General features: G+C 48.1%; 1 protein-coding gene across 6 annotated transcripts in view; it reads left to right on the top strand.

Moving 5' to 3' along the window:
• Gsg1l (GSG1 like) overlaps positions 1-26476 on the top strand; it is a 196427-nt gene that overhangs the window by 62157 nt on the left and 107794 nt on the right. For 4 of the 6 annotated variants that reach the window (XM_087209079.1, XM_087209078.1, XM_087209076.1 and 1 more), the window contains exon 2: positions 3724-3771. In XM_087209079.1, coding sequence (XP_087065205.1) covers positions 3724-3771 — 48 coding nt within the window. Of the gene's footprint in view, positions 1-2970; positions 3227-3263; positions 3282-3723; positions 3772-26476 lie in introns of those variants that run through there. The other 2 variants (XM_087209077.1, XM_087209080.1) reach the window with 2 other exon arrangements.

The following is a 26476-nucleotide window of genomic DNA, read 5'->3' on the forward strand; positions in this document are numbered from 1 at the left end:
TTAAAACATAAAACTCCTGCAGTTTAACAGATATCATCAAGACAAGGGAAAGACAACCTGCAGAATGGGAGAACATATTTACAAATCAGACATCTGATTAGGGAATTGTATGTAAACTATATAAAGATCTACAATTCATAATAAAAAGATAACTCAGTTTAAAAATGGACAGAGTCTGAATCTTTCCAGAGAAGATATATCAATGGCTTATAAGCACATAAAAAAGATGCTCAACATCATTTGTCATTAGAGAAATGGAATGCCAATCAAACTACAATAAGATACCTGTAAGGATACTTTTAGTGAAAAAAGATAAACAGTAACAAGTGTTGGCAAAAAGTGAGGTAGGAACCTTCACTCATTGCTGGTGGGGATGTAAAATGGTGCACTACCTTTGGAAATCAGCCTAACATTTCAAAAGATTAAATACAGTTACCACAAGACCCAGCAATTCTACTCCCCCCAAAATACTCAAGAGAAATAAAAACTTGGTCACAGAATACTCTGTTACATGAATGTTTATAAATAGGCAAAAAGAGGGAACAACCCCAAATATCCATCCACTAATGTATGTGGTACAGTAGTCTCCTTTCATCTTCAGGGGATCTAGGGGGGTTCCAAGACGCCTGGTGGATGCTGAAATCCTAGATGGCACTGTTCAATTCCTTCCCCTATCTGCCCTGCAGCGGTGCCCCATAGTACCAGAGCTCATCTGTCCTTCCATGTCTTATGTTCTGGTGCCTCCTTTGCATCCCTGCTCTTAGGACCATTATTAAGTAGAATAAGGGTTCCTGGACACAAGCCCTGTGACACTGGGATAGTTGACCTGACAACCGAGATGGCCATTAAGTGACTCCCTGGCAGGTAGCATCATATACAGTGAGGATAACTGGAGAGAGGGATGGGCAGGCCAAGTGGGAGGGTGTCAGACGTCATCTGCTACTCAGAATGGTGAACAATCAAAAACTTCTGAATTTTTTTATTCCTACAATTTCCCATTTACTATTTTCTGACCTCAGTTGAACACAGGTAACAGAAACAGCAAAAAGCAAAACCACAGATAAGGGAGGGCTACTGCACATCTATACAATGGGATAAAATGAAGCATTGATGCAGGGTACGCCACGGATAACCCTGGAAAACATTATGCCAAGTAAAAGAAGCGAGTCTCCAAAGACCACAGAGTGCATGATTCCATTCACGTGAAACGCCCAGACTAGACCAATCAATAGATGTAGAAAACAGATTAGTTGTAGCTAAGGGCTGGCAGGGCTGGAGGGAGTGAGCACTGATGCTAACAAGTATGGGGCTTCTTTTTAGGGTGATAAAAACGATCTAAAATTGATTATGAGGATGGTCACCCAGCCTGGTGAATATAGTATGAATGCTCTAAAATCACTGAATCGCACATTTTACATAGATTAATGACATGGCATTTGAATTATGTCTCCAGCAAACTGTTAAAGAAGAGAGAAGGCAAATGCCTCGCACATAAATCTTAAATATTCCCAGGGAGCCCCATCTTTGTGGGAGCAGGCCTGGTAGGGGAGAGTGGGGTCTTGTGTGCCTGAGGCTGGGGGACAAGAACTGGGGCCCAGGCACTCCCACATGTCACACAGAGGTGTAACTTCTTTTAAAATCAGGAGAGAGAAAAAATTAAACTTTCATATGAGGAAAATATTTAATGCTTAACATATTCACCTTTATACCAGTGTGGTTATAAATTTTAATTTTAGTTTTTGTTTGTACTGAGCTATACTTCCAGCCTTCCTTTCTGTCCTTCCTCTCTCCCTCCCTCCCTCCCTCCCTGTCTCTCTGATACTGGGGATTGAACCTAGAGGCTTCACCCAGAGTAACTTCCCCAGCCGTTTTTTATTTTTTATTTTGAGACAGGGTCTTGCTTCTAGATTGCCTAGGTTAGACTTGAACTTGTGACCCGCCTGGCTAAGCTTCCCAGTGTGTATTTTTAATTTTGAGATAGCATCTTGCTAAATCACCCAGGCTGGGCCTGAACTTGCAATTCTATTGCCTCAGCCTCCTAGGTAGCTGGGATTACAAGTGGGCACCACTGCCCCCAGGGTAATTTTAGTTTTTATGTAGGAGGGTGCCCATAAAGGCAAAAGTGCTCACCCCTCCCACCAGCATGCTCGTCGTGCTGGCCTCAATCTGTCCTTTAAATTTACTTCCTTGAACTTTTGAGAAAATTATGCAACATTAAATACACTTTTTAAAAACCACTCAAAATTCAGCACAGAACTGTTGTCTTTCCTTTTGGCCCCCTTTCCTGTGGCCGGCTGTCGGCACCCCAGTTTCTGCTGGGGTTAGACTGGCTGAGAGGCCAGGCTGACTGCTGAGGAGCTCTGGGACTTCCGGTTTCCATCCACGGAGCAGGGTGCGGGTCTCACGCTTGGCGCGGGGCGGCCACCGCAGAGTTGCCAGCCCCTGTGGGCTCCTGGTCCTCTGGCAGGGGTGACAGAGCTGAGAGGGCGGCGCTCAGCCTGTGATCTGGGCGGACGGGCGGGCGGGCGCGGGGCTGCGCAGGGAAGGAGGCTCCAAGCACACACTGGGCTGAGACTTGCGGGAAGCGTCCGGGTCTTTTCTTCCGCCCTCCAGGCCACTCCACATGGGTCCCACGTTGGCTGACTCCGTCCCCTCTTCGGGATCTGCAGTGACATCTTTAAGGTGGCGGCTCTCTTTACCCGGGGGTGACCCTAGCCCGTGTCTCCGCCGCCGCCGCTGCTGCTCTGAGGGAGGCCGGGGGAAGGCAGGTGTCGGGGCCGACTGAGGGACACGTCTGCCGGGCCTGCGGGGAGGCTGTGGGGCGCGGTGCGTGGGCCAGGTCTGCTTCTCTGACAACACCGGAACTCCGCGCTGGCGGGGGATGCGCTTCCGGTGTTCACATCCTGTGTGGGGCGGACGACGTATTTCGGCGTGGGGGCCGCAATGCCCCGGAAACGGGCCGCGCTTCCGCTGTCGTGCGAGGGAGACAGAAAGCAGGGACGGCGCCTAGCCCTTGTCCTGACAGGGTTTGCAGCTTGGGGAGAAACAGACATTAATAAGCATCCACACAAGGCTGGGGCAGGAAGATCACAAGTTCAGGCCCAGCCTGGGTCATTCGATGACTTTAGTGAGGTCTTGTTTCAAAACGAGAAAGGGGTTAGGGATGTATTCGGTGTACTCCCAGGACCACAAAAAAGAATCTCACAAGCAAGGGCAGAGTGTGAAGGTGACTGGACATGCCCTAGAAGGAAGGCCAGGGTTCCTGAGCGCTCCTGGGGGAGGTGTGTTCCAGAGGAGGGCCTGGAGGAGGGACGGAGCTGTACGCCGGCCCAGGGAGCAGGCAAGAGTGGTGTGCTCGGGCTGGGAGAGGCTGGGCCTGGGTCCACACCTGGGGACTGGGACTTTCTCCTTACCGAGGCTTGTCGGCAGTATGGGCAGGGCACTGGTGAGACTGGAACACAGGCCTGGGGTGACAGTGAGGGTCAGGCTGGGCTGCAGGGCTGGGCAGTGGAGGCCGCAGACGTCAGACTGGCTAGGAGGAAAGGGCCTGCAGCTGCCACCTGCCACCCCCATGGCAGGCACCAGCTGCTGGCAGGAAGGGTTCCAAAGCTATCCCAGGGTCGGATTAGAGATGCTGGCTCGCTGCAGGACACCGGGGAGAAACAGGCAGAAGCCTAAGTCGTCTGCCCTCAAATTCTGAAATCCCTTTTTCTCTTTTCAAAGGGGAAGAATGCCGAAGCTTCATTGACCTGGCCCCAGCGTCGGAGAAAGGTGAGTGTGGCTGGCCCAGGATGCCCGCCATGCCCTTGCTGAGACCCTGTGGCTTCCCCAGCTCTGGGGTGGGTGTTTCCTCCCAGCATCCCCAAGCAGGCGGTGCTGCTGTCCAGTGAGTTCCTTGGGGAGGGGGTGGGGGAGCATCTGGCCCTGCTCTGTGGATGGTCCTAGGTCGTTACCTGCCCTTAGTCCAGCACAGCAGTGGTGTTCAGAGTGGTAAGGCTGTAACTGAGTGATCCCACAGCTCAGGTGGTAGAGACAGCGGTCAGGATTAGGCTTAGCTGCAAGTAATACTGTTGCATAGCTGGCTTCAATGGAGGAAATTATTAATGTGTTTATAAAAGCTTGAAAGCAGGCACTTCCAGGAGGCTGTGCTGCATGAAGCCCTCAGGACCCAGACTCCTGCTGCCCTGCTCCTTCATTCCATGGCCTTTGTCTTTATGGTCTAAAATGGTGGCCAGAGTACCAGCCATCACAACTGCATTTCAGGCAGCATGCTGAGGGAAGGGCGGAGGCTGCGGGGCAAATGTAAGGTTCCCAGAATTTGCCTCCCAACACCTGCATTTATCTCCTCGGCCAGAACTTATCACATGGCCACACTCAGCTACAAAGGAGCTGGGAAACTTGGTCTTTATACTGGCAATGCTGCACTCATTTAGAAGTCATTTTTTTAAATTATAGAAGAACAAGAGAATCCGTACTGTAGGATGACCTGCTACAGAGACACTGGGGAAGGTGGTCACGTCCCCGGCTGCCTGCCCCTGCCACCTAGGAGAAAGGCTACTGAGAGACAGGTATGCAGGCTTCTTCAAAGGCCTGCAGATTCAGCCAGGACTCTGGCCCTGGGGGTCGGGAGAGGAAACTGAGGCAGATGCCCGGTCATAATAATTGTCCCAACACAGAGAGTGTTGGGGTGCTTGACTGGGGGGAATTCTTAAGTCAGGACACGTGGCCACTCTGGCCATGTGCGGCGGGTGGGACTGGGCTTGTGGTTCCCTGCAGGAGTTGGCAGAGGCAGAGGGGACAAGGGGCTGTGTGTCGTGGAGGCTGCAGCCTTCCTGCCTGCAGACGACGTCTCCTGGGAGAGCTCTAGCCAAGTGGGACTCAGGGCCTGAGGGACACTGTCACTCGCCCGCAGGGGGAGGCTGCAGGTGCCGCCCCTCGGGACCCTCGGCATCTTGGTGCCCGAGTCCTGTGCGGCTGCTCACGTGGCTGCCCCTGAGGCACCCGACTGAGGAACAGCCCAGCCGCACACTCGCAAACAGCTGTGCACGCCGCACAGGAGAATGTGCCCACGTGTGTGCAGATGTGCCTGGTGCACGCGTGTGGACTGTGTGCGTGCCTGGTGCACTTGTGGATGTGCAGCCTTGTGTGTGTGCTGGGGCACAGTGGCAGGTGCAGGCGCTGCAGACCTTTCTTCCTGCTCCTTTATGACCTCTGGAGCCCTGGGAATGTGTGTCTTTCGGCTTTACTGGCCTTGTGATTTTACTTTTAGGGCTTGGCAGGTGCTCTGAGGGCCTTCTGGTGGTGTAGATAAAACGTTTACAAGGTGGCTGAGCAGCTTGCGGGCACACTGAGTTGCAGGAGGCTTTTCGTGGACTGGCGGCCTGTCAGGTGCCTTAGCACTCCCTCCGTGGCTGGTCTGCTTGGTGGTGGGTATGAGCGTGCACCCCGAGAGCGCAGTGCGCACAGCCCTGCCTGTGGGCTCTGGGCCCCTGATGCCCATACACAAACCCCCTTCCCTCCACAGATGAGGCACGGAGGGGCAGGGAGATGGGCAGCCTGTTCAGCCCCACCCTACTCAGGGCAGAGCAGCTGTGTCTAGTCTGTGACTTCCCTCCTGGCGTCCTGTCCTCTGCCAGGTGACCCTTCACCCAGTGCTGACCAGGCGCTGGGCACTGGTCTCCTTCACACACACTGACTTGTGTCACCTGCCTTTTACAGGTGAGGAAACTGAGGCATAGAGGGGTCGTACAGGGAGGAGGCAGGGGAGCTGGGATTTGCACCTGAGCTGAGTTCAAGGGAGGTCACATAAGGGCCCCAGTGTGGCCTGGGGCCCCTCATCCTCTTGGGGACCTCTGCGCTGACTTCGGAGAGAGGCTCCCTCCCTGCCTGAACTGCGGTCCTCCCTGCTCCTGATGCGGCCTCCTGGCTCCCATTTCCCCACAGCTTCCCACCCCTGCTCACCTGCCTCTTCCCCAGGCAAAATGTGGGTCCGTCCCCTGGGCCTCTTAGCTCAGTGCTTGGCCGGACCGTCTAGTGTGCATCACACAGAGACTGTGGCTCTTACGCTGCCCTGGCCTAGGTCGTGGCCGTCTCCACGCGGGATCCCTGCCACCACCTCTGAGCCAGTTGCCGCCTTCCACTTTTGCCTCCTGGCTCTCTTGGTAGTCGGAGTGATCTCTTTAAAGCATAGGGCGTATCATAAGATACCATTGTTTAAAAGCCTCCTGCAGCTCTCGTCTCGCTTAGGGTAAAGTCTTTGTCCTCACTGTGGCCTGAAAGGTCCTGTGCCACCCGGCCCTGTACCGAGGCTGGTCTGCCACCTCCTTTCCTTCACCACACTCCAGTTCCAGAGTACTTGCTGTTCATTGCACCAGCCAAGCTACGGTGTGCCTCAGGGCCTTTGCACTGCTGTTCCTGCTCCACGGACCTGTTTTTTCAGAATTCTGCATATCACACTGTCATAATTACATGTTACTTGTCAAGAGAAATTTTTTTTTTTTTGGTACCGGGGCTCGAACTTGAGACCTTGTGCTTGGAAGGCAGGAGCCGGAACCACTGAGCTAAATCCCCGACCCCCTTCCTTATTGTCAGAGCAATTTTAAGAACCCTGAAGTGTGTAAACTAGAGATTAGAGACTCTTTGTTTGTTTGTTTGTTTGTTTGTTTTTGGAGGGTACCAGGGATCAAACTCAGGACCTTTTGCTTGCAAGGAAGCCACAGTGCCACTGAGCTACATCCCTGGCCCGAGAGTCTTATAACCTTACTTTAGTTATTCTCTACTAATGGTTTGGTTTATCAGTTCTTATAAAAAGAACCCATATGTGTACATACATCTAACATGTGTATACACATGTGTATATTGTATAGATGAAATATGGGTGTGTTTCCTGTCAGTACGTAGACTTGCTTTCCTGTTCCTGTGCATTCCACTACCCAGCTACAGGCCAGCCCCACCTTCATTTTTTGAAACAACGGTATAATATTCCTCCCATGCAGGCAATTTATTTAACTAATTTTACAGCTGGACAATTAGCTTAGGTCCCCTTGCACTTTGAGCGTCCTGTGTCACAGATGAGTGATGGTGGCTTGCACACGTCCCGTCACAAGCTCAGGGTCCCCCGAGAACAGCAGAGGTCTCTTACTCACCCCCGAACCTCCAGGGCCCTGCCCAGCTCTCGAGCAGCGCCGGCCAGTGTACCAAGTGCTCTAACAGAGGTCTGCACAGCAGCAGCTGCAGGCAGAGGAGGAGCTGATTAAGCCTGAGTGACTTCAGAAGAGGGAATGTGCAAATGCAGGTGAGCAGCGACACCCACCTCCTGTGAACTTGATTCTGAAGATGCAGAGGAAACACTTCTCCTACTTTCCCATTTCCCTGTTCCAGGCTTCCCTGAATCTCAAAATCTCAGCTGCTTATTCACAGGGACAAGAGTCTCCTTCCAAGTCCTTGTGACCAGATGGTGCACTGGTCAGTGAGAGTCACGGTACTGCTGTGTAACGAGCTATCCCACAACTGAGTGGCATTCCAGCAGTTATTATTACTGTTTTGCTCTCATGCCTGTGGCTTTTCTTGATGTTCACTGCTGTAGTCTGGCTTGATTCCAGAATGTAGAGTAGGCTGAGGCTTGCTCCCCATGGGTCTGTTCTGGGGCCAGGTGGAGGGAACAGCAGGCTCCTGGTGGGGCTCGTCTCGTGGCAGTGCCAGAGCTGCAAGGCAGGAGGCCGACCCCACAAGTGCATCTGAAATATTTGTGGCACCAGCCTCCTAGCATCCATCAGCCAAAGCAGGTCTCACAGCAAGAAGCACACCACACACAGGGGCACGGCCTGCAGCGAGGAGAGAGCCGCAGGTTCAGAGTCTCACCCCTCACCTGGGCGGAGCACAGGCCTCAGGGCGGGGTGCCGGGCGGCTGGACCTCTGAGCGGGTCTCGCTGATCTGCTTGGCGAGGACTGTTCTGGGCACTGTGGAGATCTTAATTTTCCCCAAGGTCACCCCAGGGGGTTGTGCCCACTCCCTGGGCAAATGCTGGAGGGCCCCTCTGTGGGCCCAGCCGACAGGCCTGTCCCGAGCACCTGCTGAGTGGCAGAATTGGGCTGTGCAGCGGGGGTGCAGGGGACTGAGCCCCTGGGCTGCAAGCACTCACCAGACTTGGGGGACTGGATCCAAGCTGGGCACAGGGTGTCCATGCTGCTGGGGAGGGGGAGGGTTCTTTCCCCAGCTCCAGTTCCAGCTCCAGCCATGACGGCTCACTCAGGTTCTTGGTGAGTCCACAGCGATATGTGGGCTCACCCCTCCGCTGTGTTAACAGGGCCCCCAGGAAGATTTGTCCCAAGTTGTTCAGGGTGTTTTATTGGTGTTGATGGGGTACTGGGGTGAACACAGAGCCTTCATATTGAGCTACATCCCCAACACTTTTGTTATATTTTATTTTGAGGCAAAGTCTTGCCAAGTTGCCCAGACTGGCCTTGAACTTGTGATCCTCCTGCCTCAGCCTCCCAGAGTGCTGGGATAACAGGCATGAGCCACCACACCCAGGTGCTGGTCAGAGTTTGACATGGGCAAGTCCCCAGTTCCCATGTCTCAGGTTAGAGCTTTTTTTTGCAGGTAGCTGGGTTTTCACTGAATGAATGAATGAATAAAACCTCTTATGATTCATAGTCACCAACCCCACTGCACCAGGCTGGCTGCCAAGCCAGTGGGTTCTCATCAGACCCCATTTGGCTGGGTCCATCTGCAACAAGGGGCCACCCTGGCCAGGCAATGCATTCAGGGAGTGCCCAATGGTATGCGAGGGTCTCGAGGCCCCCCAGCCCTGCCTCTTCCTCTGCTCCCATCTCCTGCGCCCACCTTGACACACCCAGGCTTCCTTCCTATGCTGTCCCCACCTCCTTCCTCACTCAGAACCTCCCACCTCTTCGTGGATGGTTTTATCCGCACTCTGCTGACAAGCACCGCCTCTCAAGACTTAGGAAAAGTCATTTTAGTTTTTAAAAATCAAAGTAGCCATGTATAATGGTTTAAAAAGTCATAAAGTACTATAAGCCCTATATGGATCACCTCCTCCCTGTACCCTGTTTCCATTCCTCCAGGGCAACCCCTTTCAAATCCCTTAGCCCATCCTCCTGCTATATGTCTACACTCAGGTGCTCTTTGACTCACAGGGGGCCCCGTCATGATAAATCCATTGTACAGTGAAAGTGTTGTAGTTCAGAATGTCTTTAGGCTGCACATGGCAGTACACCCCTGTTATTCCGGTACTTGGTAGGCTGAGGAAAGGAGGTTGGAAATCGTGTGAATACCTGGTTGAATCCCTTTCTTCTTTCTTTCCATCCTTCTTCCTTCCTTCCTTCTCCAGCCCTTCCTGCTTTCTTCCTTCTTCCCTGATACTTCTGTGGAGACTTTTGACCTCCAGCCCCGATTTGGACCAATGATTTTCAGTGGCTGTTATTCTGGAGCCCGCTTTAACACTGTTTTGGAATTTCTTCCCCATCTCATGTTGACCTCCTGCTTCCTGGATCCCAGGTAGTTCTTTCTGTGGTTCATTTCCTCTTTTTGGGGGAAAATGTCTTCTAACTTCCTGAGAAAGAGGGTGTGACTGATTGATGCCTTCCTAAGGTTGTCTTTGTTCCTCTTCACACTTGACTGTTTGGGTGGGTATAAAATTCTCGCTTAGGGATAACTGTCCCATGCAATTTGAGACGTGCTGGCTGCCCCTTTTCTTTTAGCTTCTGGTGTTGTTGAGAAGTTCGATGCCATCCTGATTCTTTTGTGTGGGCTAATTTTTCCTCTTTAGAAGCTTTTATTATCTTATTTTCTGTCCTTATTTAAAGTTTTTCTATTTTCATCCTGAGATAATTACTCAATTTTCATCTTTCATCTAATTTAAAAATTTTCTATATTTTTAAATTTAAGAGCTTTCTCATTATCTGAATGTTTTTTTTTTATAATATCTTGCCTTTGGTGGATAGAAATATTATCTTTTCCTATTTCTCTGGGGATCTTTAAAAAGTTTTCTTCTGAACCCTTCAATATGTCTGGTCAAACATTCTTTTGCTTATTTTAATGTTGACCTCTGTCTATTATATTATAAGTTGTCCTCAAATATCTGAAGTTCTTATTTAAGAGTAAGGTGCAGACATGCTCTTCTAAGGCTCTGTTTGCAGCTAGGGGAGAAGGTGTCAGCCAGCGGGATTCCCAGTTATCAGGGCCATAAATCCTTCATCCCAAAAGACTATTTGGCTGACGCATGCCACCTCCTACCAGGATTTTTGTTTTGGGGCTGATCAGTTTCTCAAGGAAGAATCCTTCCATCTCCACAGTGTGAACTACCTGCCTGCTGGACCCCTCTTCCTGGACACCCCAGGTCTCACAGTGGTCTCGCTAGTCCTCCTCTTTCTCTACCCACCATCCTGTCTTCTCAGCCAGCTGCACTGTCCCCGAGCCCGGGACCAGACAGTCACCCTCAGCTTTCCCTGGACAAGTGCAGTTTCCTTGGCCTCCTGAGCATCTTCCACATCTGCCTCCGCTGCTGCTGCTGCAGCCTGGATTGTGGCTGTAATCTCTGCAGTGACCTCCTGGCCCCAGTGTGTGGTCCTCAAAGTTCATTCTGCAAGGTCTGCCAGTACTCGTGGTGGGATGCTCTACAGCAACATGGGCACTGAGCAAGGAAGCCAGATTCCAGAGAATTCCTACCACAGGACTCCATTTATGAGAGCCTGGAACTGTGGAAAACAACCTCTGTTGGGGGAAGTCAGGGGAGTGGCTGCTCTTGAAAGAAGGTGGGATTTCAAGCGAGCTGGCAGGGTCCCTGGTGGCCAAAGGCTCTGTGCCTGATTTGGGTCCTACTTACCCGCATGCACTCATTTGATGCAGGTCCTTTGAGCTGTGTACTTGCGATCTGTGCACTTTTCTGTGTATGTGTTACACTTCATTAAAAAGGAAAGAAAAATATGTCCTACACTGAATTCTAAGTTACCTTTCTAAAATAAAAAACCAGTTATATCAGGATCCTGCTTAAAACCCCTCATTGTTCCCAGAGTTACACTAGGGAATTTAAAGGTAAGATTTTTTTTTTCCTTTGTAGCAGGGATTGAACTTGGGATCTTGCACTTGCGCTTGTGAGGCAGGTGGCAGAACCACTGAGCTAAATCCCCAGGCCATACTAGGGCATTTGAATACATTACTCATTCCCATCTGCCTGGGACACCTCCCCGACAGTCCCTGGTGTGAACTCTGCGCCCTGCCCTGCCTTCCTGTTTGCATACATTCCCCTGGAACTCTATCCTCTCTCATGCCTCTGTGTCTTTATATATTCTGTCTTTCTGCTTGACCTGCCTTTATCACCTCTTGCTTTGCGAGCTTCTCTTTAAAATTTTTTTATTAGCACAGGCTTGCAGTACATAATGTTTACGTTCCTTGTGGGGAGTTGGTACACATACATAACACATCTCATTTCCTTTTCTGAACCTCCTTCCCTCCTCTCTCTATCTCTTGAACCCCTTCCCATTTGGAAAAGATCTATGTCCTTACTTCCTATTATCTTTTATTTTGCTCTTTATTAATATTTTGGGGGTTTTGTATAAGAGAAACCATGTGATATTTAAGCTTCTGGTCTGATTTACTTCACTTAACATTATGATCTCAAGGTACACTCATTTCCTTACAAAAGTTTATTCTTCCTGATGGCACAGTGGTACTTACTCCATTGTGTGTAAATACAACATTTTCTTCATTCATCTGTTGGTGGACAGATGGTCTGCTTCCAAGATTTAGCTATTATGAGTTGTGCTTCTATAAACATGGGAATGCATGTGTCACTGTAAGATATTAATGTTTTTAACTTTCTCAGGAAAATACCTAGAAGGGGAATAGCTGGGTCAGATGGAATTGCTAGTGTTAGTTTTTTGAGGCATTGCCATATGGATTTCTTTATTGGTTGTACTAGTTTACATTCCCATCGACAATATGGAAGGCTTCCTTTTTCCCTGAAGCCTCGCCAGCATTTGTCATTATGTGATGTCTTCCAAGATCAGACGAGATTGGGTGCCTTCAGATGGTATGGTCCTACACTTGATTTCTTGATGATGGCCATTCTTTCTGGGGTAAGGTAGAACCTCAGTGTTGTTTTTATTTGCATTTCTATAATGGTCAGTGCTGTCCAGCATTCCTTCATGTATTTATTGGCCATTTATGCATTTTCTTCTGTGAAGTGTCTATTCATTTCACTTGCCCAGTTTTTGATTGGGTCTGGGGGGGGTCCAATTTTTTAAGTTATTTATATATTCTAGATATTAGTCCTCTGTCTGAGGAATAATGGCAAATTTTTTTTTTCATTCTGTAGATTTTCCTTCTCCTCCCCACCCCTCCTATTGAACTTGGGACCTTGTGCTTGCAAGGCAGGCAGTGGACCCGCTGAGCTAAATCCCCGGCCCTCATTCTGTAGATTTTCACTGTGTTGGTTATTTCTTTTGCTGTCCTGAAGGTTTTAAATTTGATATGATCCCATTTGTTGAATCTTGGTACTATTTCCTGTGCAAATGGGGTTCTGACTATGTCTGTAACTTCAAATTTTATCTATTTTGTTTTCTAGCAGGTTAAGTATTTCTGTTTTAACATTTAGTTCTTTGATCCATTTTGAATTTGGCTTACTATACAGTGAGAGATATGGGCCTAGATTCAGTCTTCTGTATGTGAATAACTACTTTCCCCAGCACCATTTATTAAAGAGCCCGTCTTTCCTTCAGTGTATGTTTCGGCCCCTTTGTCAAAGATCAAAGATTTGAATGTGCTTGGAGTGTTTCCTCTATTCTGTTCCATTGATTCTCATGTCTGTTTTTCTGCCAGTTTCATGCTGCTTTTTTTTTTTTAATCACTGTAGCTTTGTAATATAACTCCAGGTCCAGTATTGTGATGCCTCCCACTTTGCTCCTGTTACCCAGGATTGCTTTTGCTATTCTGAGTCTCTTCTGGTTCTATATAAATTTTAGAATTTATCTGTGTTCTTTAGAATATATCTCTGTTTCTGTGAAGAGTGCTGTTGATATTTTGATTGAGATTACTTTCAATATGAATATTAATTTTGAAAGTATGGCCATTTTGACTATATTGGTTCTGTCTATCCAGGAGCAGGGAATGTCTTTCCATTTTCTTATGTTTTCTTCTATCTCCATTTTCAGAGTACTGTAGTTTTCTGTAAAGGTCCTTCACTTTCTTAGTTAGGTTAATTCGTAGATATTTAATTTTTCTTGGCACTATTGGGAATGATGTTTTTTCCTAATGTCTTTCTCAATGGATTCATTATTATTGTACAAAAATGCTACTGATTCTTGTGTGTTAATTTTGTATCCTGCTACATTACTGAATTTGGCTATTAATGCTAGGAGGGTCTTCTGTGTAGATGATCATGTCATCTGCAAATAATGATACTCCAACGTTGTTCTTCCTTTTCTATACATATCCCCTTTATTTCTTTTTCTTGCCAAATTGCTCATGCTCATGTTTCAAGTACTGTTGAACAGGAGTGGTAATAGTGGATGTGGACAGCCTTGTCTTGTTTCTTATTTTAGAGGGAAAGCTTTCAGTTTTTCTCCATTTAATATGATGTTGGCAATAGGCTTGTCATAAATGGCTTTTATCAGATTGAGATAAGGGCCATCTATATCTATTTTCTTTAGGGTTTTTATCATGAAAGGATGTTAGATTTTGTCAAAGGCCTTTTCTGCATCCACTGAGATTTTTGCCCTTGCTTCTGTTTACATAATGTATTACATTTATTGATTTGCATATGTTGAACCATCCTTGTATTCCTGGGATGAAGCCTACTTGGTCATGATGTGTAATCTTTTTAATGACTTGTATCCTCTTGTTGAGGGTCTTTGCATCTGTATTTATTAAAGAGGTGGGCCTGTAAGTCTCTTTTTTGGTTGCATTCTTGTCTGGTTTTGGAATCAGGCAATGACTTTGGGAATGCACCTTTCCTTTCATTTTCATTAAAGAGGCAAAGGAGGAGTATTGGTGTTAGATCTTCCCTGATGTTTTTGTATAATTCAGTAGTGAATCCATCTGGACCTGGGATTTTCTTAGTTGGTAGGGTTTTATTACTGCTTCAGTTTCATGGCCTATTATTGGGTTATTCAGGGTTTTTAAATCTTCTTGTCTCAATTTTGATAATTCATACACATTGAGGAGTCTATTCATTTTTTCTGACTTCCCTAATTATTGGGGTACTGGTTTGTGACGTGCTTGTTAATATTTTTGATTTAAGCAGTATCTGTTGTGATTTCACTTTTTTCATTTCTAATTGCATGGATTTGGGTCATTTCTGTCCGTTTTGTTTTGATTAGATGACTTACCATTTGATTATTTTTTTTAATTTAAAGAACCAACTCTTCAGTTTATTAATTTCTCTGTTTCAATTTCATTGATTTCAGGCTGGGGATTTAGCTCAGAGGTTCTGCTGCCTCCCTCAAAAGCGCAAGGTCCAGAGTTCAATCCCTGGTACCAAAAAAAGAAAAAAACACAAATTGCTCATCAATTTCATTGATTTCTTCTCTGATCTTTGTATGTAAACTCTGTTCATTTTTCAAAACCTAGAGTAGACATGACTCCTTTTAGAAAGCTGTCCCTGAACAGCTGGAGGTACCTGCCTACACTGACAGCTCCATTAGCACACGTTACACTATACGAGGTGATCTTCTCCACCTGGCTGGACACTCCCCGAGGGCAGGTACCTTATCATGTCCTTCTTGGTGGCTTCCACACTCAGGGTTGGCACAGAGTAGGAATTCAGTAGAAGTTTGTTGAATGAATAAAGGAAGGAGGGAATGAGCAGGGGGCATGTTAGAGACCCTGGATGGTCCCAGTGCAGTTTTGGAAGCCATGCTTTCCTCTGATCCAGCTGGGCTGAGGTGTGTTTTGTGACATCCCTGTTTCCTGCTCCCAGGAAGCTGGGATTTCTGTCAGCCACCAGCCAGCATTTTCTGTGAAACAGCTCCTGAAGCTTGTAGGTTTCCTTTGTTTAATATTTCAGGGATGTGTAGCAGCATGGTTGGCTCTGGTGTCAGCACCTCAAGCCTTTTGAGAGTGTTTGCTCACTTTAGTTCCTAGAATAGCCTCTTGTTGGTTCCCTTGACCTCTCTGTTCTCTCCCTGAAATCGATTTACAGCTCTGCTGCTCACTTAATTTCTTTAGTGCATTTTATTGATTTATGCCATAGAACTGAAATGTGCATAGATCAGAGATCAGAACACATGGAGCAGGAGGGAAGAGAGGAACTTACTTCCCCAGCTGCCCAGGCTACAGCCAGGTATGGTGGCACACATTACCATGTCGGCCCTCTTGGGAGGCTGAGGCAGGAGAATTACAAGTTTGGGCCCAGATTAACAAGACTCTGTCTCAAAACAAAAACAAAAACACACATTAAAAATGGGCAGATTGACTTTGGAGTTGCGCAGGGATCAGATGCCAGCTATAGCCAGGGTGTGAGGGGTGGCCAGCATCACAGAGCCTCTGTGGTAGTTCCCACCTTCTTCTCACTCCCCATGAGCCATCATGAGCCGAGACTCGGGTCTGGCTTCCATGAGCCCATCCTGGCCCCCAGATCTCTCTGTGCTCTCAGGTGACCAGGAACACACCCAGGGCCCAGGGCTCAGCAGAATGCAAGCGCTGACTCTTTCCTCCAGGATGAGACACACATGTGGAGACAGAGAGGCAAGAGACTTGCCAGAGCGGCCCCCAGTGCACTCCTTCCCACCGGCCATTCCTGATCATACCAAGATGACACCCACAGCCCTCTGGAACAGAGAAGGTGCTGTTGTCTGTCTGAGTGGCCCTGACCCACCTGCAGGATCTTCCTCTGGTCATTATTTTCTGCCCATTCTCAAAAGACTTGTGCTGGACGTGGTGCACACCTGAAATCCCAGCCCTCTGGGAGGTGGAGGGAGGAGTATTCCAAGTTCAAGCCCAGCCTGGGAAACTTAGTGACTTTGGGAGAGCCTGTCTCTAAATAAAAAATTTAGCTCAGGGCAAAGGCTCTGGGTTCAGTTCCCAGTGCAGCAGAAAGGAAAATAAGACTCAGCATTTCCAGCTAACCTGTTGCCATCCACTCTGAGGCAGGGCCTGCCTGGGCCTGTAGTTGTGTGTCTTGGTACCAGGCTGTATGCCAGGAGACTGAGCCATAAGGAGGACCCTCAGCCTCTGCTCTTTTTTTTTTTTTTTTTTTAGTTTTTAAATGTTTTATTTAAATTTTTTTTTTAAAAAAACAAGAGATAACAGAAAACGTCAGTGGTTGCCGGGGGCTAGGGGAAGAGACTAACTACAGTTTGCACAGGGGAGTATTCTGGGCATGATGGCAGACACCTGTAGCCCCAGATACTCCAGAAACAGGAAGATCACAAGTTTAAGGCCAACTGAGGCTGGGCAACAAAGCGAGACTGTAGCTAAAAAACAAAACGCAGGACCAGGGATTTAGCTCAGTGGTCTCAGCCTCTGCTCTTGAGGAGCCCTCTCTCTGGGGGGACAGATGAGGACAGAGAGCCAGTCTGTGAGGATCGTAGAGGCTGTGAGGGGCTGTTCAGAGGAGCACTTTGTGGGTTGGCTTTCCATCACTGTGACAGCATAACCTGAGATAAGGAACTTAAAGGAAGGATGGTTTCTTTTGGCTCATAGTTTGAAAGGTTTCAGTCCATGGCCACTTGGCTCTGTTGCTTTGGACCTGGGGCAGGTCTGAGCACCACAGCGGAGAGCCCACCATGGAGCAAACCTGTTCACATCATGGCAGCTGGGCAGCAGAAGGAGAGGAAGGCTGGGTCCCACTCTACCCTCAGGGCCATGCCCTCAATGGCCTTGCTTCCTCCCTCTAGGCCCGCCTCCTAAAAGTTCCCTGCCTCCCGGTGGTGGTGCCCCAGGCTGGTGACCAAGCCTTCAAAGATGGCCTGGGGGGTCCATTTAAGATGCAAAGCAAGTACCATTGAGGAAGGGCCTTGAAGGAGGAGTTAAGACCTCCCTGTGCAAAGGGACTCCTGGGACATTACCCAGAGAATGAACAGCCTGTACAAAGCGGGGAGGCCGGTGTCCTTGAGGCTACTCAGAGATGACTGCTGAATTCTGGGGAGATGGAAGGAAGGGAGAGCCTGGAGACAGCAGAGTCTTGCTCAGGGTCACACAGCACATTTCAGTCAGTCAGCTCCGCCTCCAGGGCGCGGACCTGTCTAAGCAGTACCTGCCCTCCGTGTCACTGTGGCATCTACCCTTCCTTCCCAGCTGTGCTCCAGCCTCATTTCCACCTGCGTCCCTCCCACCTCCTTGACTGAGGAGCTGGCCCTGGCACTCTCTCCTCTGAAGTTCTGGATCTCTCTAATTATGTGCTCGTATTATATCCCTCAGCCTGGTGGAGGATGCCTCCCGGAGATCACAACATCTAAGAATTGTTTTAGTTGCTCTAATTCCAATTATTCAGGATTATCTTTCCAGGTAATTAGATATCCAGGCAGTCTCAACTGTTCAGTCTCTCACAGAGTGTCATGTTAACCTCCAATGGTGGCCAGCTTTCATCTTTGATAATTAGAAACAGTTTTTCCATGGTGAGAGACTGTTAAGTGTCAACAGTGGTAATTTGCATTCCTACCACACGTTGGTGTGAGAAGTGACTGTGACAGGGTTCATGTATGAGTGGCATGGGGTTGGGTCGTGCACATCCAGAGAAGGGCAGGGAGACACAGACAGGGGCGAGACAGCATTCAGCCTTCGGCCCATACTGGTGGCTAATTGCCAAACCGCACTACCTGAGATGGTGCTGTCATGTGATAGTCAACTTTCTGTTACTGTAACAAATGTATGAGTTAATCAACTTATAAGAAGAAAAGGTTTATTTTGCCTCACAGATTTAGAAGTTCAGTCTGTGATTGGTTGGCCTCAGTAAGGCAGCATATCATGGCAGGGCAAAATCTCACGGCAAAGGGAGCAAAGGAGAGAGGGAGGAACAGGTCCCACAGCCCCCTCTGAGCTCCTCCCAATAGAGGCAGCAGGCTGGGGACCAAGCCTTTGGCACAGACTCTGGGGGACATTCAGGGTCCAAACTATAGCAGTCATATTTCCTTTTTATAAAGATATATACAGTTGTCCCGTGGTACTCAGGAGAGTTATTCTTGGGCCCCCCCATACCAAAACCCACAGATGCTGAGGTCCCTTATATTAAAGAGCATAGTGTTTGCACATAACATATGCCATACACTTTATACCATATGCTCTTACATAAAGTATAGACTTACATCATCCCTAGATGACTTATAATACCCAATGCAATGTAAGTGTTATGTAAATAGTTCTTATACTGTATTGTTAAGGAAATAGTGACAAGAGTAAAAAATATAGACACAATCAGTACAGATAGTTTTTTTCTCAAGTATTTTCTTTTTTTTTTTTTTTTTGGTGCTGGGGATCAAACTCAGATCCTTCCACTTGTGCAGCAGGCGGCGAAACCACTGAGCCAAATGCCCGGCCCTTTCTCAAGTATTTTCCATCCACAGTTGGTTGAATCTGAGGACACAGAACTCGTGGGTTTGGAGGGGCAGTTGTAATTTCATTCATCTACTTTATGAATGGTGAAACGTGCAGGTTTTACATGTCCAGTTCTGTGTATTTAAAGGAATACATGCATTCATGTGACCCATGCCCATGTTAAGATACAAAACCAGAGCCTGCGACCTGTATGGTCACAAAGGGACCCTGCAGAGAAGGGCGCTACACTTGCCTTAGTACTGACATTTTTGCTAAGTTTTCAACAAAGGCCTTGCCTTTTCATTTCCTACTGGCTTCCCTCTTAGGGCTGTGACCTGCACCTTTTCCTCATATTATTCCCTACTATTTCTCTTAGCATTGATTCACTTAAACAGCCAATTGTTTTAGCCCTTATCCTGAACAGTAGCATCTGCCAGTTTTTTTTTTTTCCAGGATGCTTCAAATAACCACTACTCTACTAGTAATAATAATAACAGAAACTGATTTCTGTTTTAGCAACATACCTGGCCCACCTGACTCCCCCCAAACCTGGAGAGGTTTACACCGTTGATGCGCCGTGTTTCAGCTGGGAAACTGAGGCCATCTTGCCCAAGGTCATGTGGGTGCTAAGTGGCAGAGGTGGGTTTGAACCTGGGCAGGGGCTGCAGAGTCCTCCTGCTTCCTCGTCTCACCAACAACCTCAGTGTGAGCTGTTAAAACAGAGAAGAACCCCTGAGGGTACCCTGGCTGCAGAGGCAGAAAGGGAAGGAGGAAGGATGTGTTTGCCAGGTGGTGCTGGGGAAGGAGAAAGAGCCCCCACGCCAGGGGCCTGACACTTGTGATTCCCTGATGCCCTCCCACCTTGTGCATTTCCTCGGTGTATAAGTTAGGGCTCACAGGGGAACAGAATCAATATGAAATATATGTCTGATTATACAAGGGATTTATTAAGTCAGCTCACAGGATAAGATGCGGAAGAGTAAGAGTGGCCATCTGTGGAATCAGAGGCAGAAGAATCCAGAATGGCCATCTGCATGCTGGAGAGTTGGAGGGTCCAGTAGCAGCCCAAGGCCAGAGACTCAGAAGCTCATTGTAGTTACTGGTGCGAGTCTGCATCAGCTGAAGGCAGTGGTGGAGGCTGGAGCTCCTCCAAAGGAAGGGACGACTTCTCCTGTCCCTTTTTATTCCATCCAGGGTACAAGCCTGTTGGTTAGTGGCACCCACATCCAGGGTGGGTGTTCCCCCTCAGTTTGCAGCCTTCGTGTCAACCAGCCACAGACACATCCAGAACTTAGTAACCTGCAAGGTGGTTCCTATTCAAGCTGACACAACACAAGGAATGATCACACTCTGCTTTCCTCTTGTCATGCTGCCAGTTCCAAGGAGTCCAGCCTTCACACACGAGTTGTCAGGGTGGGGAAGGTGCTGTGGTTTGGATCTTAAATACCTTGCAAAAGCCCCTTTGCTGAAGGCTTGGTCATCAGCCTGTGGTGCCACTGGGACGTGGTGGAATCATTGGAAGGTGGAGCCTGGTAGGTGGAAGTTAGGTCACTGGGTGCGTGGCTGAAGGGGATACTGGGACCCAGCCCCCCTTTGCTTCCTGCTACTGTGAGCTGAGGTGCTTCCTCCACCACAGGCTCTTGCCATGATCTGCTGTGTCGCCACAGGCCCAGGGCAGTGGGGCCTAGTGACCATGGACTGAGACGTCTGAAACGGAGCCAGTTTCCCTCCTGCAGGCTGATGTATCTTAGGTATATTGTCCCAGCAACAGAAAGCTGACCAACACAGAAGGGCTCAGGATCTGCTCTCACTTGCTGCATTTTACAGATGAGGAACAGGTCTGACATAAGGCCCTCTGTGGCTGCTGTGGCTGAGTATAGTAGTCTTCCCTCTGCATCCCCACCCCTGACAAGTGGCAGTGAAGTCCTGTGTGTACAGTGAGCACTCAGGGAGCACCTGCTGTGTGCCTTCAGGCCATGGGTCCATTGAACCATCTTCTCCGACCATAGAGTTGGTGCTACACATTCTCTCATCTTTCTGGCCAGCAAGTTAAGCTCAGAGAGGTGGGGACACACTGCCTAGGCAGTTGCAGAGCTCAGATTTAAACACAGAGCTGCCAGGGCCATGTTAAAGAGCATGCAGCTGTGTACTGTAGCACATGGCTGTAATCCTAGCACTTTGGGAGGCTGAGACAAGAGGATCACAAGTTCAGGGCCAGCCTGGGAAAGCCTAGCATGCCAGGGGGCCTGGGTTCCATCCCAAATAACAACAGCAACAAAATGATAAAAGAAGAAAGTTCAGATTCAATCTCTGCCTTAGTAACCATGGACTTCAGCACACTACTCATCTTCTTGTCCCTCGGATACCTCATCTGTAAAGTAGGGAGTGTAGCACCCACGTCGTGGGAGTCTTCTGAGAATCACATGAGATAATCCACATGCAGGTGGAGCTCACAGGCTTGAGCTCGAACATTGTGTTGTGTTTCCCCTCCTCTTGGGTTCAGCCTCGTGGGCTGGAAAGCTAACTTGGAACATAACTCAATTTGTGTTTATTTCTACCCAACTAGCTTTTACTGAGTAAGGTACAGAGTTCCATTCACTGCCAGGTAATTTCACACCCTTGCTTGATGGAATTCTTCTGACAGCTTTTTGGAGTGGAGCTGTTATCTCTGGTTTACCCCAGAACTGTGAGTCGGGACTCAGGGAAGTTGAGCTGCCTGCCTGTGGTCACACCCGCAGTGATGAATCCCGTGGTCCTCAGCTTGTTTTTAGCATCTTTAGTGTTGTGTGACCATCACCACCTCACAGGTCCTCCACCCTGCCTGGGGCTCCTGCTCCCTCTTCTGCATCCCAGGCTCCAGAAGTTCTTCGGGCTGCTTTCTGTGGATTCTGCCCTGGCTGGGAGGCCTGGTGGCTCACGGCTGTCAGCAGGGCCCATGTGGCACAGGAAGGAGGTGGCAGCTGAGGAACTCTGCAGTGACCTCTGCTCCAGAAGCCTCATCCTCTGCAGCCATCTGCTGGGCTCCCTGCAGGCACAGCACAGCCTGGGACTGGCACAGAATGCCTGAGCCTGCTGCCTTTAGCCTGCTGGGGAGCAGAGGGCCCTGAGACCCCTACCAACTCTGCAGAGCCATTGGGCCCTAGACCAGTGATGGGAGCCTGCTAGAGCTTGCAGTGGTAATGAACAGCCAGCTGCAGCACCTGTGCCACCAGTTTGCCACCACTGCCATAGATACCCAGGAGAGGCCTGTTCCCAGAGGAATTGGCCCCAAGGCCCGGCAGGGTGACTCCTGTAAGGGTCTGTGGTGTGTGACCCTCCCCAGGGGTTGCATCTGAGTCTGAGAGGTGTGTGTCTTGTTGGGGATGCCCTGACCCCTGCTTGTTTGCAGAATTTCTGGCCTTTTGGGTTTCTGATGTGTGTGTGTGTGTGTGTGTGTGTGTGTGTGTGTGCATGTGTGTGTGAGACTGGGGATATAGCACTGATATGCATCCCTAGCTCTTTTTTTATTTTCTATTTTGAGACCAGGTCTTCCTAAGTCCTTAAGTTTCCCAGGCTTGGCTCGAACTTTCAACCTTCTTGCTTCAGCCTCCAAGTGCTGAGATTATAGGTGTGCACTGTCACACCTGGCCTGGGCTTCCCATTTTCTGCACATGTTTTGTCCAAGGCAGAGAAATGGCCGGATGTGAAGGGTCAGGGGCCTGGAGCAGGAGGTAGGGCAGGTGGCTTTTATCTGTGTGGTCTCCTTGCGTGGTGACAAGGACATTGGTTTTTGTTTTATGGGCTCACACATGCTAGGCAGGTGCTGTACCACTAAGACACAAACCCCAGCCCCAGTTTTAAATTAAAGAGATTATTCTGATGATAGGTTCTTGAAATTTTGTCCCCTTCCCATAAACTTTGCTCCTGTAAAGTGTGCAGTTTAAGAGTTTTTAGTATCTTCAGAGTTGTGCTGTTGCCACTATCGATTTGAGAGCACTTTCGTCATCCCCAAGTCCGCCCTGCAACACAGAGCTCCTCTCTGTCTCTGTAAAGCTCTCAATTCTGGACACGCGTAAAAGAATCGTGTAAGAGGAGCGTTTTTGCACCTGGCCTCTCTCACTTCACATGGTGGTTTCGAGGTTCACCGATTCGGTGGCAGGTATCCGTACTTCACTTCCTTTTATCGCCACATAGTACTTTGTTAAAATTGAGACATAATACTTGCACTTACTTACGGGATAAGCATTATGATTTGATATATGATGTGTAATTATCAAATCAGGATAATGAGCATGTCCATCTCCTCAAACGCTTATCATTTCCTCATGTTGGCAAACTTCGCGGTGTTCTTCTCTGGTTATTCTGAAGTTTATTATCAGTTGACATGGATCATAGGCACCCTGCTGTGCTACAGAACACCAGAACGAATTCCTCCTTACATAACTCTGCTGTTTCCTGACGGTGAGGCCAATCTGACCCCACCAAGCTTGGCTTTGCTAGGGCCTCGCTGGAAGTTTCCTTTTGTGTTGAAAAAGCCCTTTGTGTCTTTCTGAGGACGCCCTGGCCCCCGTCGGTTAGCCACCTTTCCCTTTCCCCTCCTGCCACTCCCCAGCCCCAGAGACCACTCTTCCACGCTCTACATCTGCAAGACCAGCTTTCTGTTGGGATAGATTACATTGTGTTCATCGATTATTTATTCATTTAAACCTTTTAAAAATTGGGAAATATAGTACAATGCAAAAAAAGTACGAAACATATAAATATATGGGTTAACAAATTAGTGTAAAGCAAAATCTTTATTACCACTGAGGTTAGGAAATATCATTACCAGATTCCCAGAAGTACCCCCGTACCCCTTTCTGACCACTACTCACTTCCTCCCCCAGGGGAGGTTATTGCTGCCTTGTTTAGCTTTACAGCGGTGATCAACAAACTATGGCCCGTTGTGTCTTTGTAAATAAAGTTTTATTGAAACACAGCCATGCCTCTTCCTTAATGGGTCATCAGTGGCTGCTTTTGTCCTACAATAGCAGAGCTGAGCAGTTTTGATGGAACCATCTGGCCTGCACAACAGAAAATATTTACTCTTTGGTCCTATCCAGAAAAGTTAACTGAGCCTGCTTTATAGTTTTACCAAGCGTGCACACCTAAACACTGTAGATTTCCTTGATTTTGAATGTTTTGCATAAATATGATCAGTATGCTTTCTTGTGTCTGGTTTCTTTACCTCAACATTGTGTTGACCTTGTAACTATAGTTGGTTCATTTTCCTTGCTGCATGATATTCCACTGTAGAACTTAGCACTTTGTGTTGGTTCAGTCTACTCATAGTGGATACTTGGGTCAGTTTGGGTTTTTATTATGAATAATGCTGCTGGTCCTTCAAGTGTGGCCCCAGACCAGCAGCTTCAGCATTCCTGGGAGCTTGTTAGGGGTATAAATCCTCACATCTCTGTCGACAAGGACCCTGACCCTCTGGAGCCCAACAACCTCTGTCCACCAAGCCCCCTGCTGATCTTGATGCCCGCTGCAGTTTGACCCCATCTGCCCACTGTTTACCCAGAAGTGGAATTGCCAGGTGGACTTTGCAGATCTTCAGCTTTACTGAGTCAGCTACAGTGTTTCCCAGTGTGGGTGGACCAATTTACAGTCCCACTACCGGGGCAAGGAAACTCCCATCCCTCTGTCCTTGGCAACATTTGATGTGTTAGTTACTGTTCTCTCCTTGCTGAGACAAAATACCCAATACCCAAAGGGAAGGAGTTCATCTGGCTTACAGTTTGTAGAGGTTTCAGTCCATAATTGGCTGGCTCCAAGGCTGGGATGGCAAGTAGGCATCGCAGAGGAGAACCGACATGGTGTGCACAAGGCAGCAAAGGCAACAAGAGAGAGTTTAACAGCATCTTTCTGCCCCTTTGATCTTATTTAGATGACCTGGATTAGGGCGGTGCCAAACTAATCACTCACAGGTAGTGATAATCACATGCCCTTAACCGCAGCATCACACACTCCAGATTCAATACCTCTGAAAAAGAAAGCCCCACCTCATCAGCATGAGGCTTTAGGGGGACATCTAGACCCAAACCATAGCATTTGGCATTACCAAATTTATAAATTTGCCCATCTTGTGGGTGAGAATAGTATCTCACGGTCGTTTTCCATTTGCATTTCCCTAGTCACTAATGAGGCCAAGTGTCTTTTCATGTTTGTGACTATTTGGATTCCATCTTACAGGAAGTACCTGTTTGCAGATTTTACCTGTGTTTCTATTAGAGTCTCCATATTAATTTATAGGAATTTTCCTCACTATAATTCTTGGTTGCTTATATATACTGCAAGTATCTTTCTCACTCTGTGGCTTGCCTTACTTCAGCTGTCCTTTGATGAGCAGAAGTTATTACTTCTTTTATTGTAGTAAAATATACATAGCAGAATATTTACCATCTTAACCATTTTAAATTGTACGGATCAGGGGCGTTAAATACATTCACATTCTGTGTAATCGTCCTCATCGTCCATCTCTAGAACTTTCCGTCTTCCCAAACTGAAACTGCTCATTAAACAATGACTCTCCGGTTCCTCTTCCTTTAGCAGCTAGAGACCACCATTTGACTTTCTGTCCCTATGAAGCTGACTATTTTAAGTTCCTTGTACAGCAGTAGAATCATCAACATTTGACTTTTTGTGTCTGGTTTATGTCACTTAGCGCAGTGTCTTCCAGGTTCATCTATGGTATGGCGGGTGTCAGAATTTTATTCTTTTTTTGTATTTTTACTTTTTAAAATGTTTTATTAGTGTACACTTGTGTCACATAATGAATATATTCATCATGGAGTGTTGGTACACATACGTATCTCACCTTGATCCTTTTTATTTTCCCCTTCTCATCTCCTCCATCCCCAGATTCCTTCTCATCTCCACAAAGTCTAGTTCCTCCTTGAGGTTCAAGAATATTCCCTCGTGTCTGTACAGCACATTTTGTTCATGTGTGTATCTGGTGAGGGACATTTGGGTTACCTCCATCTGTTGGCAATAGTGCTGCTGTAAGCATGAGTGCATATATATCTATTTGAGTCTCTACCTTCAGCTTTTTGTGGGAAAATACTCAGAACAAGAACAGCTGTAGTGATTGTGATGGAGCAACAGCCATATTGTTTCCCAAAGTAGCTGCACCATTTACGTTTCCACCACCAGCCAGTGGTTGGGGAAGAGAGCAAGTGGAAAGTCCCTAGGGACCAGGCTTGGACAAGGCCCATTCCATTGGCCAGAAGTTGGTCACATATAACTGCACCCAACCACAAGGGGCATTGGAAAATGTAGTTGTATCCTGTGCCCACGAGGAAAAAGAAATGGATTTTGGTGGTGCATGGGAATCTCTGTTATATCCTTGACTCTCTTTCCTGTCTCCTGGGCCAGAGGAGCTTTATTTAATAGGACATTCAGGAGGGGGAGGAAGAGGAGAGGAGAGGTTGCTCTGACCTTCATTTCTTCTCAATATATTATGTGCAGTGAATACTGTTGCTTTTGAACTTCAAAGCCCAGACTCTTGATTCTAAAGTCCTGTTCTTGTGGCCTGGGAGCTGTCTCTCTGCTGCCCCCAAGACCACCCTCCCCTGCAGCCAAGAACATACAGGGTGGGGGAGGACAGGAGTTGGGAGGGTTTGGGGACCCTCAGGCCGTGTCCCCAGAGCTAACACAGAGTTCCAGTGGAGCGTCTGCCACCCTAGTTTCTTTCTCTTTTTGTTTGTTTGTTTGTTTTTGGTACCGGGGATCGAACTCAGGTCGTTGCACTTGTGCAGCAGATGGCGAAATCACTGAGCTAAATCCCCGGCCCTCTTTCTCTTTTTGAAGTTAGCATGATTCATTACACATTGGAACCTGAAATTTACCCACTTTCAGGTTCCTCACCAGCTCCCTAGGGGTCCCCAGTACATGCCCGGAGGTCCCTTATCCCCCGGAGATACCAAAGCCAGGGTCTGTGATGGCACTGGGAGGCTGGGACAG

Source organism: Heterocephalus glaber, unplaced genomic scaffold (genome assembly GCF_053883595.1).
Source record: "Heterocephalus glaber isolate CG9 unplaced genomic scaffold, H.glaber_assembly_v1.0 deba00000943, whole genome shotgun sequence".
In the NCBI taxonomy this organism is placed as follows: domain Eukaryota; kingdom Metazoa; phylum Chordata; class Mammalia; order Rodentia; family Bathyergidae; genus Heterocephalus; species Heterocephalus glaber.